At 39.9% G+C, this 19,027-nt stretch overlaps 1 protein-coding gene across 3 annotated transcripts in view; it reads right to left on the reverse strand.

Moving 5' to 3' along the window:
• Positions 1-19,027, reverse strand: part of CARMIL1 (capping protein regulator and myosin 1 linker 1) — a 120,149-nt gene that overhangs the window by 41,396 nt on the left and 59,726 nt on the right. For all 3 annotated transcript variants that reach the window (XM_083449134.1, XM_083449135.1, XM_083449133.1), the window contains exons 10-22: positions 18,364-18,452; positions 17,553-17,647; positions 16,012-16,098; positions 14,066-14,169; positions 12,358-12,435; positions 12,196-12,272; positions 10,865-10,969; positions 10,028-10,097; positions 7,900-7,981; positions 6,923-7,022; positions 6,771-6,825; positions 1,148-1,320; positions 841-909 (exon numbers count right to left, since the gene is read on the reverse strand). In XM_083449134.1, the coding sequence (XP_083305260.1) occupies positions 841-909; positions 1,148-1,320; positions 6,771-6,825; positions 6,923-7,022; positions 7,900-7,981; positions 10,028-10,097; positions 10,865-10,969; positions 12,196-12,272; positions 12,358-12,435; positions 14,066-14,169; positions 16,012-16,098; positions 17,553-17,647; positions 18,364-18,452 (1,184 nt within the window). The remainder of the gene's footprint in view (positions 1-840; positions 910-1,147; positions 1,321-6,770; positions 6,826-6,922; positions 7,023-7,899; positions 7,982-10,027; positions 10,098-10,864; positions 10,970-12,195; positions 12,273-12,357; positions 12,436-14,065; positions 14,170-16,011; positions 16,099-17,552; positions 17,648-18,363; positions 18,453-19,027) is intronic.

The following is a 19,027-nucleotide window of genomic DNA, read 5'->3' on the forward strand; positions in this document are numbered from 1 at the left end:
AAGAAAGAAATAGTTTAAGGTTAATTTTATAATGCAAAAAACAACTATCCTGAGAACAGAAGAATTAGTTACATTACTTGATCTGCTAAGAAGCATATGGAAGAGAATGTTTTCTAATAAAGATGTCACACACACACACACACACACACACACACACCCTCTTTACCAATGTTGACATAAAAGGCTGTCTTCCCCGTTAAGAACTTTGCTGATCACATCTGGGGCCCCATGAAGGAGACAGAAGGTGACCTGAACTTCTATGCTCAGTAAATAAGATGTCACCTTTAGAAAATCATAGCTGGTGTATTAGCACCAACATTTCCACTTTCTGTCAGATAATTTCATTCTCAATCTTAAGAGCAGCTCCCCCCCTTTTCATTTATCTTGGCAGATGGAAGAGAAGGCACATATTATAAACAGGATGCCAGAGAGTATTTTCCTGTCAACAGAATGCATGTTGTCAGTCTGTGAAGGGATTTCCTCACCCCAAGTTTGCCATTGATCTCAGTACTGCCAGTTAACTTTTCATTAACTCCAACTTCAACAAGATGGCACCGTTTAAGCATTAAGTGCCACTTGACTATTTTTTAATTCCACACATTAGGATAGAAAGTGATAATGAATTTGAAAATTGGTAATCAGCCAACAAATGTTTTAGTAACAGAGTACATCCATCAGGACAGATGAGAGAATGTAAATATTAGGGATTCCTCTGCCATTCAGACCGTGGAGATAAAAATGATTCGTTGTCTATTTTTGCAAAGCAGTATTGTGACATTAGCAACCAAAAATTGGGTCCATCTTTGTGACAATTATAATACACAACTGGGTGGAACTTACTTTTCTAGAGCCACTGCTATATCTTGGAAACCCTGGGCAGAGATATTATTCTTGTCCCATATAACAGTTCTGTTGAGAAAATAGAAATTGCACAGGTGCATGGATGAAGTTGTTTTTTAAAAACAAACATATTAAAAACTATCAGTAGTAGTGCATTTCCAGTATTTAGAACAGAGTAGATCTGTATGTTTGGTCTGGGAGATTAGACAATATACAAGAAACTCATGAACAAAGCATAGGTTATGGCATGCAAGGCAGACATCGTTCAAGTTAAGGAAGATGTTATGTTTAAATATGCACATAATACCTGAGTTTGGTGTTTATTTGAAGAGCCTTTGCTAGCATTTTTGCTCCCATGTCTCCCATGCCGTTCCCACTAATATCCACTTTTGTAAGAGATGTATTGCTGCCCAAAGCATTGATGATAATAGTGACCTCCGTCTTCAGCTTGGAATCTGCTAGAGACAGCGACTGCAAGGGCTGCAGGGTAAATAAAGAACAGGCAATGTCACTGCACTACCCCTTATGCTAGGCCAAATGCCCCCTTTCGAGCGTCATTAGATCAGCCGGCAGAGCAGTTCTGCGCAATATGCCTTCACACAGGAAGCTACCACAAGGCGCAGGCCTGGTTCATATGATCATCTAAATCAGGGGTGGAGAACATGTGGCCCTTCAGATGTGGCTGAACTGCAACTCCCATCATTCCTGACCATTGACCATGTTGGTTGGGCCAAATGAAAGGTCTAGTTCCCTAAGGAAGTTAGATTAGCCTCAACCAGAGCCAGGGCCTTCTCAACACTGGCTCCGGCCTGGTGGAATGCTCTGTCTCATGAGACCAGGGCCCTGCGGGATCTGATTTGTTTCCGCAGGGCCTGTAAGACAGAGTTGTTCCACCTGGCCTTTGGCTTGGAATCAGTTTGATTCCCTCCCCCTCTTTCTTTTTCCTTTCTCCACCTATGAAGAGATTGCACCCTAATGTTTTAATGTTGTATCTTAATCTTTTAAATTGTATTTTAATCAACTTGTTTTTATTATTGGTTGTTAGCCGCCCTGAGCCCGGTCTTGGCTGGGGAGGCGGGGTATAAATAAAATTATTATTATTATTAGTTCAGCAGCATCTGGAAGCCACGTATTCCCCACTCCTGGGTCCAGACCATGGTGCAGATGGCTGCAAATGAGCTGCAACAAGTTCTGGACACGTGAGGTCCCCTTCCCTGCTCCTCGTTTTTTGTGCACATGAGATAAAGAGTAAAAAGCTTTAACCTTTTAAAAGGAAAAACACACAACTAACAAAACCTAACCCTCAATACATCAGTTGCTAGACATTATAGACAGGAAGAGTGCTGTCCTGCTTGTGGGCTTCTCCTGGGCACCCAGTTGACCACTGTTAAAAAAACAATGCCGGACTGGATGGGCTACTGGCCTGATCCAGGAGGCCTCTTGCTATAACTTTGCTTCTTCTTTTTTTTTACAGCATCTAGAAATATAAAATACCCTCTGCAACCGAACCTGCAGCTCACTGTCAACACACAAACACACACACACACACACACATGCTGCAGGAGATCTCTAGATGGCTTGAAAAAGATTATTTTTTTCTTGCCACCGCTATACAGTAAGATTAAGAACCCAGAGGGATGGCGCTAAGTTGGAGCTTGCCATTATGCAAACTAGGAAGGCAATGCGCTGTGACTACATAATTGAAAAGCCTGTCCTTGACAAAGAAATGTAACCGTTTTAGTTTTAATGACAGCTATCAAATTACTGTATTAATTCTCCTAATCTCCAAGTGCGCCCTTACTTTATTCGCCACATAATTTAGAGAGCATTAGCTTCACATTAGCCTGGTGCTTGGGAACGGTAGCAAAAGTTTAATTGAGGTGCTTCGTGCTTCTGTCGTAGGTTCTAGCACAAAACCGTAACAGTACAGCTCATCCTTCTGAAATAATAATCAGCTCAGCAATGCTTGTTTACAGCGTGCACAGCAGAGGAATTTTTTAAAAAGTTAATCGGAACAGAATGCAGGAGTTCACCATCATTACTGAGAGTGAGCAAGGGATCAGCTTATCTCTTCAATAATATGTACCATAAGGGATGGGAAATCTGTGGCTCTCCAGATATTGTTGGACAACAGTTCCTACTAGCTCAGCCAGGATGGCTAATGCTTGAGGATGATGAACGCTGTAGTCCAGTAACATTGAGAGCGCCACATCTCTCCTGTGGGTGCATTCCTCCTTCCACACTAAGGCCTTCATGTTCTGTAAACCTGCTTTCTCTGCTTTCATACTAAAAGTGGGACACCTGGTCTTCATTCGCAGTCTCAGGAAGAGCACAACTTATTCCTGCATCCAATTGACTCTCAATTAGCTAATTATCCTGGTCATAGTGGTAGTTAGGCCCATGGAAAAATTAAGAACTATTCACCCCAAACATCCTTGAAAAGAAAGCCTCTGTGTTTATCAATCATAGGCCCTATGAGGGGACTGGTAGAGGCACAAAGTTTCTGCCTAGCCTGGCTGTGAGGTAAATTCAAAAACCTTGAATAGGGTTTGCCAAATGATCACACTATTTTAATATTTTGGTATTTCAACACTGGATAGTCATTGGTATTAAACACACCCAGGTAATAAAACCACAAGACTTAATGATATTAAATGAAAAATCAGTTTTTAGAATGAATGGATCCAATACTCCCAAACATTCTTATGTCAACCTAAGGCAGACATTGCACCAGTCTGTCAAATCCAATAAAATGAAGGCTTTAAATACCATTTCATATGACTACTTTCTTACACACTACTCTGCATGAAAGCATCTATGCCAATATGCAGAGTAGTGTGTGAAAATAGCATGAGTTTCTGTGTTATCATAATTATACCCTGAATTGACTCCTGCACTTGAAACCAGGTGCTGTGCCAAGTATCATCAAGTACTGTAATTCCAAAATTAGAGTTATTTTATTCTTCGGGAACCCATTCCAACACTTCATGCTTCCATCATGTAACACCAGGAAAATTAGAGGTTTGTCTGCAGACTGAAGTCATTTATCTATGGAGGGGAGATAACTGTCCTCCCCTTTTTCAATTGTCCAGGTGTGGATATTTGTTCCCCTTTTCTTTCTCAGGATTGTTTCTATGCGTCTCTGATACTCAACTTTTTGCCTTCCCTATTCCAATAAATCCCTAAGAGATAAATGATTACAAAACGATTTTACCTATATAAGGCTGTGAAATTGCACCCTCCTAATTACTATTTGACTCATCCCTAGAAGGAGATTTCTCCAGTTCCCAAAAGATCTTTCTTTCTGACACCAAAATTTGACTTACTCCTCTAAAATTGGGAATGCGGCTCTATTCAGAGCTTAAAGGTAAAGGGGACCCCTGACCATTAGGTCCAGTCGTGGCCGACTCTGGGGTTGCGGCGCTCATCTTGCTTTATTGGCTGAGGGAGCCGGCATACAGCTTCCGGGTCATGTGGCCAGCATGACTAAACTGCTTCTGGCAAACCAGAGCAGCGCATGGAAACACTGTTTACCTTTCCGCCGGAGCGGTACCTATTTATCTACTTGCACTTTGATGTGCTTTCGAACTGCTAGGTTGGCAGGAGCAGGGACCGAGCAACAGGAGCTCACCCCGTCACGGGGATTTGAACCGCTGACCTTCTGATCGGCAAGTCCTAGGGTCTGTGGTTTAACCCACAGCGCCACCCGCGTTCCATATTCAGAGCTTAATATATCACAATTGCCCTCATCATCATAATGCCCCTGGGGAAAATTTGAAGGAGAGACAGGGATAAAAGAAAAATCAATCTGCATTAGTGGACAAATGGTTGTTAAAAATAGCTCAAAGCTGTTTAGTGGTCATTTTGTTTGGAATATTTCTCCATATAGCCGGTCTTCTCAGTTGTCCAGTCCAGAGACATTGGTTGCCTAATAAAATCAAAGACAAATAATCTGTGCTTTTATTATTACTAGCCTGAAATACTTTGATACATTAAGCTTAATATAACAATAATTTAGAGGGCAATTCTTTGCTCTGAGTTCTGAAAGCAAGAGATCACAGAACCCTGAACCATATCCTATGAGGGTCTGGAGATCAATTATCCCTGGAAGAGAGACATGAACTGGCATTTATTGATTAGGATGCTCCAATGATTTAGTAATATACTGTTAAGATTTCAGCATCAAATTAAATCTCACTTCTAGAAATAGGGTATCATTGACACCATTAGCCAGGTTGTTCAAAATCCCCTGGAAAACATCTACAAATCCAGTTTCTGGATTCAAGCAATAGGCTATAATAACTAATTACTCATTTGGGGGAACTGCGAGGAATCTTTGTTTTTTAAATGCTCATTCTGTCCAAGTGGTCACATGAAATCAGATTAGATTTTTGAAGCAGCTTAGGGGACCTAAGGCGATACCTAGTTAGTATTAAAATTAGCCTGTAAAATATAAAATAAAAATAAAAATGTATATACAAACAATAAAAGAGGAAACAGCCCTGATTAAGTCAATGTAACAGAGGAATTTCTGATCCTGCAAAATTTAAATCGCTAATAGAGTTTCCAGGAGTTCTAAAAAGTCTCTCAGAAGTTAAACACACAGGTTTTCATACTTGTGTTTGCATGAATACTTAATACTTAACATAACCTCAGTGTTATCAATGACAGTTCTAAAAATATAATAAAAAACCTTTAAATGAACAGATGAAAAACTTGTAAGTCTACTGACTCCTTCCACTCTGATTAATGAAAGGAGAAGGTTAGGAGACAACATGGACAAAACTTTCATGGAGCAAAACCAAATGAGCTTCCCTCTCTTGCCACTCTCTGTCAACTCTTAAAATAGCCCTGCATCAGTTAATGGGTATACCTAGCTACGTGTGGCATGCAATAATGAAAAAATATAAAAGCAAACTGTAACAAACATAAATCCCCTTAAAGACCTGAGCAAACTCTAACTCTGCCAAAGTGCCACCCCAAAGTTTGATGTCTTTTGATACTGTCTTTTGGTGCCACTGCCCCTTCCCAGAAGCAACATCTTTTGAAGTTTCAGCCACGAGAGATGGGGGACATGACTGGTCACCTGGACTAAATGGAATACATATGATCTTGCTGTTAGTAGGAAGAATTCATTTTTGGCAAGAAGCCTGGCAGTTATATGGTCTCACTTAGCCCTGGGTGGAACCTACACTCCCATGCCAACGGCTAGTTGCTATGTACTACCTGGAACTGTTTGGTCCTGCTGGTAGTTAATGTAGGAGAGACCAAAGGAGGACAACCCAGGCTTTGCTTTCCCACCAGCAGGTGACTGGCATTGTTATAGACAACAATGCCAACCATCTGCTTGGCCAATGTGGGAGGAGAACCAGTAAATATAGATAGATAGATAGATAGATAGATGATAGATAGATAGATAACAGATAGATGATGATAGATAGATGATAGATATAGATAGACACACACATACATTCATTCTGCACTCAATTCCAAAGCACTCTGTTGATTTCCATATTCTTTGGAGCTAAAAACAAAAAAACAAGCTTTTTATGGTGAGCAGGTAAACTTCGTATGACCTCATGACAACAACCCCAAACAATTGTAGAACGAGATTTGGATCTCAGGAATAAGGGAAACTGTTGTTAAAAAGGCAGGGAAATGGACCTTTGAATATTTGTTACTATCTATAAAGCACAAGTGTAGCCCAAAAATCAATCAGACCCTGCATAGAATCTTAAAATGTTTCAACACTTTCAAAAAAAGGTTGTGTTTTTTCCAGTGCATAGCTCATTGTTTGCGATATAAATTTGAACTGGTTAAAAAAAAACCTGACTAATGCTTTCGCCTAGTATATATTGTTGACTAATAGCTACAGGTGAGAGATGGTGGTGTTTAAGACAACATTAAAGTAGTAGGGCAATGATACTCACCGAATCTTCATCTTGAATCATTTGTACTAAATTATCAAGTACAGGGGACAGATTTCTAAAAGAGGCAACAAGCAAGAGAAAAGGTGAAACCAGCAGTTTTTATTGATTATTCCATTTTAAAAAACCCTCCCACAAATAAATAAAAATCTTACTTGGATTTCATGTTGTTAAAGTTTTTTCCTAATGCCAAGTGTCTTATTGATCGGTTTTTACTAAGCCAGACTATAAGGGTTGAAAGGTCAGATTCCAGGCCTGCGAGGAACCAGATGAAATGCACAGTTAAAATAGATCCCCACAAATGCATTTTGTCACAGTCGTTTCAATCTACAGTTAGAGAGTACGTTCACACCAATTTCCTTAATTAGCAAGAGCACATGCTTTGGTGGATGAAAAATGTGATCTAGTCCCTTATTTTCCTATGAAAAAGCAGTTTTGAGAAGACAATTTTAAAAAGGAAACCAGTAGGTGGAGAAAGGGTTAAGTGGCTTCTTTACTTCAAATTGGCAATTTCCTGAAGATGCTTTTCCCCAGGAAAGCAAACATTGAGCATTGGTTACATGCACAATAGGTACTTGGGCTCTCAGCATAATGGCTGTATGCAGACAGCTATGTGTTCAAGCAAAGGAAGACACTCTCATTCTTTTGAGAGTTATGGGCACAATATATTGTTTAGCTAATTTTAATTGCTTTGAAAAGCAATATAATTCTCCAACAATTTGATCCTATTTTGAATGGGTTCAATAACTGCTGCCCAAGAAGATTAATAGCATGAGAATAAAATGATGCAACAAGTGTTTTGCTCTGTGTCTAGACTAGAAAAGAACATCTGATAGAAGTATATTTCAGCATTAGGCTTTTAAGGGTTTTGTGGAAAAATGAGGTTGATTGCATACTTAATTATCCTGTTCTTCAATTCCCCCCCCCCAGCCTATTATATAACGAAAGCAGACTTACTACTCAATGCTAACTATGTTTGCTCAGCAAGTCAGATCGCTTTCAATCGGAGTTTTGTCCAAATAAAGCAAGTCCCATCAGGTATGCAGTCTACTTGCAAGTAAATATGCATAGGATCACACCATAAATCACCCACATTCCTTAATCCTCTCTGCAGACTTATATGAGCCCTTACCATTGTCTGAAATATCAAGGCTGGCGATGTTATGTATTTCTGCTATGCATCCTTCTAAAACCTGCGCACCTCCTGATCTTAGCTAGAGGGGGGAAAGAAAGCATTAGATACCTTTTCACTGAGGGAGTGCTGAGAATGTGGAAAGCAGAGGTTTGCAAATAATGCAAACTATAGTACAAATAAAGCTGAAGTACATCATTTTTTCTTAAAGTAGCTGTTAGCGTTTTGTTTAATTGCTACCCTATCGAACAGGAATAATATCTCATGACAAAGTATATGCTATAAAGGATGATGAGGATGAAGATAACACAAACTATATGCAATATCCTGCTGCTCCTTTCATTAAGTTCAAAATAGCTTCCCAATTCTCCCTGATCTAGGCAGTGATCAATTTCACATCTGCCTAACCTCTATTCTATGAAAGTATGACACATTCTGCTATAAAACAACCAAACCTCTCCTGCATCCAAGTATCAGCAATTAAAAAGATGCTCTGCAAAGGGAACATGTGTAGTGGATAGGCAGGAAGTGAGCTGCTTTGAGGTTAATAGTTGAGAGGCTGCAAGTAATAAATGATGTGTACTTACACAGTGACCAAGCTAATGGAAGCAGGAGGGGGGAAAGTTAAAATACATCAGAGCTGAGCAACTAAAATAGAAGTAGTTTCTGCAATAAAATCAGCAGTACATAGCAACAAAGTTTTGGATCAGAGTTAGTAAGTCAGCAGTTAGCAAGTCACAAGATAAAACTGAAGCGGTGAGGAAAGGAAATATTTGTTTTTTTTCTAGGCATGATGAAGCCTTGGCTCTGTTGTGTAGACTGAAAGGACCAAGCAGCCTATAAGGAAAGGCAAAGCAGATATCCCGCTTGATATTAATTCATTCCTCTCAGATTCAGATAAAACTAGGAAAGAAGAGTTTGGATTTGATATCCCGCCTTTCACTCCCCTTCAGGAGTCTCAAAGCGGCTAACATTCTCCTTTCCCTTCCTCCCCCACAACAAACACTCTGTGAGGTGAGTGGGGCTGAGAGACTTCAAATAAGTGTGACTGGCCCAAGGTCACCCAGCAGGTACTCTGGCTGATTATTTGCTAGAAGCTGGGCTGGCACTGGGGTATTTAAAGTGGGCAGCTGAAAACTAATTGTACTACTGATAAAAACGAAACATTCACAAGTTTTCAACAGCATCAACAAGTCTACTGTCATGCACAGAGGGCCTAAGCACTGGGGTCTTGCTAGCTAGGGATGATGGGAGTTGTAGTCTAAAGGCAGCTGGCGACACAAGTTTCGGAAACCCTGGACTAAGATAACTGTAGTGGTTCTAGGGGTTGCTCGTACGTAAGCTGGTGCAAACACCTGGCTGGGTTGCCTGAGTGAACCTTTTCTGTCCAGACAGCCACTCACCTGTGGCTGTCTCAATCGCTGGCAGAATCCGTCAGTGGGCGTTTCTTAAACTTCTTCCAGCAAAGAAGCTCTTTGACGCCTAGTCTCCTCCTACTCTCTCTGCGCAAAAGCCTTCTGCGCAAGGAGGGCGTAGGCAGCGGAGGACCTCTACTCTCCCCGCTGGTCCCCGGCAAGGAGTCATGGGACCGCCTCGCCGCTTCCCCCATCTGCCCCCCTTCTCCACTGGTGCTATGCTGATTCTCTTCCCCAGAAGATGGGCTGCCTCTCCCAATCCCGGGACGCTCTCTGGAATCCCTCTGGATTTTGCTCGCTCTCTCCGGCACTGATGGCAGTTCCCTGACAATAACCTTTTTCAGTTTTGCTTACACTGACTCTTTCTTTCAACAGCAAGGCCATAGTAGTACTACTACCACTAATAATAATAATAGTAATAGTAATAATAATAATAATAATAATTAATAATAATAGACCTTCATCTGAATTTCCTCAGTTTCAAAACAGATTGCCATTTTTGCTGCGGCTGTTCAGAAAATCACAGCATAACAGATGCATGTCTGTACAATAGGTGCACTTGTGCACAAGGCCAGGCATATTCTGTAAACGTGCAACAGGTTTTAAAATTGGCTTATTGCTTCTTCAGCATGGCCAACACAAAATATACAGAAACCATTATGTTTAAGGAAAACAATATAATCTTGACATTATAGATTGTAAGCATTTCCTACCTCACAGCTGCTCAGATCTAAAAACACCTCCTTCACATTTTGGTTACAAGCGAGACCCAGTAAGAGTGCTCTGAAAAATGAATCAGAATTATTATGGAATACTAGAATGGCAATCAAGTCACAAGAGAAATTCCTGTTATATATATTTTTTTGTATACTGCATGTGTTATTGTTGGATGCTTCTTTGAGAACTACATGGTAGAAAGCAGGATACATTTTAAAACAAGCAAACAAAATATTTACTGAAAGGCATTGGCAACGTAACTAAATGTGCTGCACCCTATTTAGAATACACTGTATAATTAAAACATGGTTTGGAAGTGTCTCCATAGCCTGGCACACTTCTTCTGCTCCCTCCTGGATACAGGTTGCTCCTCTATAGTTAGAAAATGGTGCCTACTGGATAAGGTTTATCTAGGACCTATTATAAAATGATAGTTAGCAAAAGGGAAGAGGGACCACATGAGTCTGTAGTGTCCTGAATGCTCTAAGCCAAGTCAATAAGTTCTAATACCTTTCAGCTAAACAGAATTAAAGTAGAACATTTATTAATTAAATACTCAAACATCAAAAATCAAGCAAATTAAACTGAACATGAAAGAAGTGAGTGATTTTACTATTCATAAAACAGGAACTGTAAAGAAAACACATAACACTGCAGGGAATCAAATACATGACTATTTATAAGCCAAAATCTGCAGAACATTTTTTCGGTCTATTTTATTCATATGAAATCAACACACCCTACTATCAGCTTTCCTGCCTACTCATAAATTTACATAAGGGAGCGTCACAATGCAATTTAAAATCTTATGACAAAATTCACAGCACACGTACTTTAGCGGCTCAGGAGGAAGTTTAGTCCCTGAAAGGTTGATTTGCATCAAAGCAAGGGAACTGCTGAAAAATTGCTTGAATGATGGGGGTACTTCCTTGCCCTTTCTGTAAAGCAATAAGCAGATAGAAGTCAACATCCCCAAACCTTTAAGATATGCTGATAAATCTGCTGTTTCCCACATAAGGCTTGTGATCATTGTTATGTATGTTTGCAATCCAAAGAGATACAATTGCTAACACTTATCAGAATGCAATACTACCATTAATTCATCAGCCTCAAATGTCTAGATCAACAAGCATCAACCGGCAGAAAACAAACAGGAACCACTGGGTAGTATCCAGTGTGGGCTGGTGCTACAGAACTTCAGTTTTCTCCCCTCTACCACCAATATCTGCTCTGAAGGGTCCCACAACCCTATGGAACCCTATGGAGATGAATTTGAGTGCATGTTGGGGCTGGAGGGGACAGGAGAGGAAGAGAGAACTCTGCTCACAAAACTGCCTTGCACAAGCAGAGCTGCAGCATTGGATATGACCCTCTAAAAATAAACTTATAGTAGTGCACATGTTTTACTGATACAGGCACCCCCCCCCCCATTTACACACATTCAATATGTGCGCAACTGTGTATCACGCCGAACCCAGAAGTGACCCATGAATGTCACAGAAAGGGGCAGAACAGGGAGGGTGGAATAGAGTATTTGCAGACTTCTTCAACGGCATTTCAAAAATACGCAACTTCACTTAAACATGCAGTGGCTTAGAACGTAACCCCCACATAAATGGGAAGTTGAGAAGCTAGCAGCAAAACAGAGATGAAGTAAGAAAACTGCTTTGGTCTTGGATCTCATAAGAGGGCTAGGAAAGAACCAACACCCAGCTGTTTCACTTTTTCTTTGCCCAGCCCTACCATATGACACTTACAGTAAATGATCCCTTTTCAAGTATAGTTAGCGTGGCAGAGGTAAGAGACAACCGTAACATGTACAAGAGGTATTTTACAAATGACTTTTCATACACAGTTATCACATGATATACAGAAATCATTGCACGTGGCATACACCTCCCCAAATCACCACAGAGCCACACCATCAGCAAGATTCTCCACCTTTTTTATTCCTTTTTCATCCTCTAGTTTCCAGCCTTATTTACCTACACTGCCATTTAATCGAGTTTCGCAGTGCATACAACCTAAATGCTTTAGTTTACAAGTGCTGGTAATATCATTTCACCAGATAGAGTGTTTTTACAGCTCTAAGATTTGGGGTGGGGGGTGGGGGAGAGTTTCATGATACAGTATCTAATTCACACAAATAACGATAAATGCTGACCTGTGAGAAAAAACTGTTCTGGATAAGTTGAGGATGGCAAGATGCTGAAGGCAGCCATGGAGAAGTGCTCCACACATCTAAATCGTGAATAAGAAGATAGTAATTTTACACATAAGCCAATATGAAACAGAAAAACTGGACTTCTCTTTAGTAAATTATTACCATGTCTAATGCACACTCTGTGTTGGATAAATCCAGATGAACAATCGCGTTTGGCTGGGCCAAAAAATTATACAGGAACTGTAAGGGAGAGACAGAAAGAGAAATTTTTAAAAAATAAGCTTCAGTTTTCCTCTGGTATTCATATCCACTTCTCTGATCTTGAAGGTAACTGCTGCCCTGACAAATATTCATATTTCACCCTTATGATACCATAACATTCTAGTCCTTAAATACCAAATACCTCATAAGTACTAAGAAAAAATTATTGCCTACATAAGATCAAATAGTAGCCTTGACACGTGCATGCCTCGGTTTTAAATAATCAATTAACTACTCAGTTTCAAGGAACCATTATTTTTAATTACAAAGTAGATTAGAATACCAGCCACCTTTCAGCCAAATAATGCAAAACAATTTTAGTGAAACTCTCACACAAAGACAGCTATTAAATTGCAACTGGATCTAGTAATTCAGGTGCATCCTCCACCCAGAATTAATTCCCGCAAGGCATTTCAGAAATAATTTCATAGACTGAAAATCTGAGAGCTTTATATATACATGTATACATGAATAAACATTCTCATAAAAAGGGGGGGGGGGCTGACATGGGCCATGTTATAAGTCAAGGTGCGGCAGTTCACAGAAACAAGCAGCTAAATTAAGAGAAGAGCCACTTTCTTCTTTTGCTGAGGGCCTGCAAATCCCTATAAGGACACCACATTGGCTACTCCCTGCATAGAACCTATGATTGGGGTGGAAGAAAGCAACATCACATTCGCCCCACCCACTGGTGTACCCACAGGGCAGCCACTAGGGGCAAAGCAAACCAAATTCAAACTGCGTCACAATTTAGAGAGAACAAGGGGGTGCCGAATTTTGAACCTGCACAGGGTGCCGCTGATTATTTTTTAAATGATTTCATACATTTCAATAGTTTTACAGTCATTTTAACATTTCAAAACTCGACTTCCTTCCTCCTGCAAATTCTAACTTCACTTATTATTTTATTCATCTACTTTAATTAAATACTCTTACGAAACTGCAGTTTATTACAATAACCATGCCAATGTCCTTATCTGTTTACAATTTCCATGCTTTTATAAAAAGTTCATTATCTTGATTTCTTACTTTTCTGGCAAGTTTAGCCATTTCTTCATGGTACATACGTTTTTGTATCCATTCTTCTTCTTTCGTTGGAGGTGCCACTAAAATTTGAGAACGCAAGATCCACCACGGGTGAAATAAAGCATGATATTTGGTTCAGACGTGATGCTAAACCAAGGGTTCTCTTGCTCATGGAAGAACAAAGCCAAAGTGATCTGCTCATTCATGGTAAGCCATTTACTATGGTTTACTATGATAGGTGAACCAGCCCATATTATCTTCCACAACAACCTGAGCCATAGGTTAGGTGCTTGCTATGTTGCTTTCTTCACAGGTTAAGGAAAATAATGGAAGATGGCTGACAACCTCAGGGGATTATTCCTTTGGTCCCTATAGATTGTTATGCACATCTAGGATCGGAACTAACAGGTGATTCACATGACACATCCAATTGGCAAACTGTCTAAAATTAGGCAACTTGGGAAAACGAATGTGCTTTCTACTATTCCCAATGCTCTTGCGATGCTGCCTTCACTGGTATTTACTTCATTGATTGCTTTAACACAACAGATTTGTTTAGGAAGTAGAAAAAAGTAGCACCTACTGAAAGATCATCACCCCGAAGAACGTTCCCTGAGAGATCAAGGTGGGTCAGTGTGGTAGCTAAGAGCTGGTTGGCACTCAGTGATTGAGAAAGGCTGTTTACCCCTGCAACAAAATGGTCAACATTTGCCTTTGTCGTGCTCAGTAAAGTATTAACATGCACTCTGCAAATATACAGTTTCTATAAAACATTTAATGATTTCCTGTTCTGCACCTCATCAAAAGAACATGAACAGCAATGAATATTTAAGATAACAGCACTGCTGGAGAGACTGTGCTTCCCACATGCTGATCATATTCAGTGGAAGCTTGGTACATATAGAAGATGAAAAAAAAAACAAGTCATGCAAAAGTCTGTGGGAGGCTGATCTCAGAAAATAAACATTTCCTTTCTTAAGGTCATAAATGTGGCAGCTATATGGAATTGTTACAGTCCTGTTGAAACAGGATCAACCATTTCACAAAGAAAGAAAAGAGCGATAGGTACTGTGCAGCTACCAAAGGTCTCCAGTCTGTATTCAACAGGCTTACAGGCTAAATGAAATTTTTTAAAAGGGTAGCGTGGGAAAGAGTTGGATGGGAATGAACTGGCAGTACAGAGGAAGTCAAGCTTCAGTGATCCAGGGAAGATGCTGCAGAAGAATTAAGTTTTCAGAATCTGATAAGAGATTAAGGCTGCTTCACATTAAAGGCAGCGGGGGTGGGGGGGCATTAGGATGATTGGAATAAAAATGAAACATCACAGCATGCAATGCTATAATTTATTAAGAAAAGCATAAAAAAACAACCCTCTTAATTGCTGTGCTCCAAAAAGCAGATCTAGGACAACCAACAATGAAGCTGCAAGGTTTAAACCAAACATGCATTGCAATTAACCATGAAAAGGAGCACAAATAAGGAACTCAAGAGTAAGCATGCATGTGCTTGAAAAGTGCGTGGAGGGCCAGGCTAGGGGAGAAGAGACCCACTTCTGTATACTCCTGGGATGAATTTACAGGTGATAAGCACAACCAGTTTCTGCACCTAATCTTTAATTGTAATAAAATTCAGCCTTTAGGCTTCCGATTAAATTTCCCAACCATGGCTAAAGCAATGAAGTGTTGTCCTTAAGCCAAGCGAATGTTTTAGAAGATAAGCTAGGCAGAAAGCCACAAAGCTTTAAGAGACAAGATTGAAGGGGCTTTTTAGAGACACACACAGAGAGAGGGGAAATCACAGGTTTTTGTACGAAGAGGATCTCACATACAGAGACAGACATAAGAGCTCAAAAGAATTTGTTTTTGTTAGGAGTGCTATTTGAGTTTGCTTGCATCTTTGTAAGAACACTGAAGGGCTGACCTAGTATAGTGATTATAGTTTAAGGTGTGGTGCTTGGAAGCTTCCTGTACCTGATTCTAAACAGAACGTGCAGAAAGAAATCCTTGAAAATGGCAAACACAACATTGACTAAGGTTTCCTGTGCAACTGCAGTTCCTTCATCTGCCTTGACCTGCCATTCAGACACATCCTCCACTTTTCTCCACCTGCACCACCTTTTTAAGCAGAGGTTGGGTTGCCATCTGCCATGGATGCTTTAGCTGGGATTCCTGCATTGCAGGGGGCTGGACTAGCGGACCCTTGAGGTCCCTTCCAACTCTACAGTTCTATTATTCTACTTGCCATGCAAATAATGCACTGTGCTGAGCAAACTCACTGCAACTCTACCTGTGTATTTCTGCAGTGCTTGTGATGGCAACTGCTACTGAACTGGAGCTGAATTAATCCTGATGGTCTAGATTACAACATCCAGTGGGGCAACAGCTCATAGTGTGTTGCAAAACATTTCCGGCTCTATTTTGCCTGCCTGATCATGAAAGAAAAGTTCTGAACTGGGGAAAGCACTCAGATAACAGAAGGGAAAACAAAAGCTAATGTTTCATAATGACTTGTACATTTAACTGAACATACCTTTAGGCGATAATGAGGTTTTTGATAGATTTAATTGTGTCAGCCCCTTTGGTAGTTTGGCAAACTGAATACTTAGTGAGGACACACCTGCAGAAGAACGAAAGACAAAAAAGACTCACACTAGAAATGGGGAGGTGCTTACATCGTAAATATTCATGTTTCAATATTGACGTACAGTGTGGTCCAGTTGACACAACAGTATGTCTGGACCTCAAAAGCCAGGTTCAAAGCACTGCACATACAGAGATGCATAGTTTGGCTTCTGGCAAGTTGTTTTTACAAAATGGAACAGACTTCTATTTTGCATGGCTACTATAAGGCTAAGTGGAGAAAGAAGGGAAGTGCCTTGCACATCCACAGACAAAAGGTATATAATGATGCCTTAGCCATTAATTACGATACACCTACGCTTCACTGTAATTATCAGAATAATCACTTTCCTCCCCTTAGGCTACCCGGGGAGCTGTAGTTTGGGATGGGCTAAAGGTTTGCAACAAAAGGTTCTGCACACTGACTAGAATATTCAAAATTATTTGGGGTGAAACCGTAAAAAAGTTAGGTAAAGGTAAAGGTACCCCTGACCGTTAAAAAAAGTTAAACTGATACAAATATGATGGATTTGTACTGCAGATATGCCATCAAGAAATGACCCTAAGTACACTTACTGGGAATACATTCTAGTAAAGTTAAACATTAATGGTAAAAATAAAATACATTTCGGCGTCTCTTTTATCCCAGAGGAGAAGATCAGAGCAATTTCCTATATGAAATGAGTATTTTTAACAAAAAGAGTGCACGCTAATATGTATGTGGAATATGTGAGAAAGTTAATGAGAATTCCTACCCTTTGATAATGTGCAAACGAGGTTTTAAATATTTAGATTTAAGGAAGGAACAGGAAACCAGATGATGGGCAAGTATCCAAGCCCACCAAATTACTTAACTGACACTTCCTAGAACTGAAACTGAATCCCTGGGATTGAAACATGATTCAGTGTTATGCGGAACAGTGATAAGCTTATCACTCATTATTTCTGTCCTGACTGGCTGCTCTAGATGCTTACTATACCAATGACAGAAAGGACCTCCTCTTTTGCCCAAATTGTATGATATGCTAATATTTAAGCTCATATTACCAGACACAAATGTATTATTTACTCAAAAGAGTAAGACTTCTCCCTAGGGTGAATATTATGGTAATTCTCAAGACTTTGAAAAATACAACATTTGTGGCCTATTAATTCCTACCTCAGTTCCAAACTAATTACCCGCTATTGTTTTTTTACTTAAATGCCAGCAATTTTTGTGAAATCAGAACAAAGCTAGGCTTAATTAAATTTATGGCCACTATAACTACTAAACATGACTTGCAGTTTAAAGGGACAGTGACTAGATCCTCAGACATTTGTGAACAAAGGGTATTTACGAAGCAATGACATCCGACAAAATGTTGTATTGTTCAGACAAAAGCTGAATGAAACCACACTAATCCTCTTATTGGGTGTGTATTAGGAATGGAGAAAATTTAAGTGCTACAGTACCTCTGTCCTCCAGGGGGTTGCCAGCAAGGTTAATTGTATGAAGTCCTGAGTTGGGATTATGGGATAGGGCATTGGCCAGTTTCTGTGCAAAATCTCTTTAAGAAAAACAACAACCACAAAACAGAGGATTATATTAAGGCTTGCAAAGTTGCATCACACCATATTTAAAAGCTTAATATGAAACGACTACTTAAAAAGAATGAGCATAGAATTAGGGAAGCTGTGTACAACACTGCCATTATGTACCAATTCTCTTTTACATTAAGGGTGGCTTTGCCTATACATTGGGTTATGCATTAGGCTTAGCTTCTGCGTGTAGCGCTTAACTAGCCATGCAAAGGCACAAGCATGCAAGGGAAGGAAAGATGCCATATTTATTGGACGATGTAATACACATTAGTGGGCTTACTAAAAAAAAAAGATGTGGTATTTTCTTTTTGCATATCTGCCTCTATGAGAGAAAAATTACGTAATACAGTAAGAGAATTTGTGCAAAGTTACTCTAAGTCACACCTATTCTCACAAAGCAACAATTTTCTAGGTCTGGGTGGTTTCTCCTGCAAACCCTAAATATTTATTTTGAAGCATCACATATCTTATTTACACTCCTATCATGTTAGGTAGATAAGAGGCGGCAATTTTGTACATTTTAGCAGTTCTAGGTATGCCTACTCAGAAGCAGTCCTCACGGAGTTCAGTAGGACTTATTCTCAGGTAAGTGTGTATCGGACTGCAATTTCAAACTCAAAGCTCTTTCTAGCAATATCGGGATTTGCTAAACACATGCTATTTAAAGAAAGAATGGACTTACGTTCTAAGACCTGCATTCTCCAGTACTAGCTCTTCCAGTCTGTTAGATCTGCTCACCACTCTTAGGATCTGCTCACAAACATCAGCAGACTGTCAAAGACAACAATGGTGTAATATTATATATCAATGAAAACAAGTCAGTATGAGAATGCAGCAAATAACAACCTGCCTTCATACCCAAAGCAAGTGCCTGAAACTATTTTAATGTGGTTGGGCTCCATAGAGGGGCTCTAATGTTCTCTTAAGTGAATCACCACATACAAAATGTCCACATCAAAGCCAGAAGCCCACAGAAAGGCATGGATTAGTGGACATTTCAGGTGTGAATACGCATACCATGTAGAAAATAATTGTAGAAAATAGAAATAATTCTACTGCGCCTATGGTTAACAACTGGAAGCTGGAAACTTAACTGTCATTGCAACTCTAAGAGATATGACAATATTTTTTGCCAACTGTTCTTTACTAGATTTTTTTGTCCCTTCAAGGAAAATACTAAAGGGGTCTCCAAGGTTCAAGGAAACCTCCTCTTAAAAACATAAATATGTGTTAGCTAAGCCCTAGAATCATGAAGTGACAGATTTAAAAGGAAATTTCTGAGTTGGGTGTGATTGGTGAATTCAGTGGGCCTTTATCCATTCTGCCACATCAACACTGGACCTGCT

This window comes from Podarcis tiliguerta (assembly GCF_965153285.1).
Source record: "Podarcis tiliguerta genome assembly, chromosome: 7".
In the NCBI taxonomy this organism is placed as follows: domain Eukaryota; kingdom Metazoa; phylum Chordata; class Lepidosauria; order Squamata; family Lacertidae; genus Podarcis; species Podarcis tiliguerta.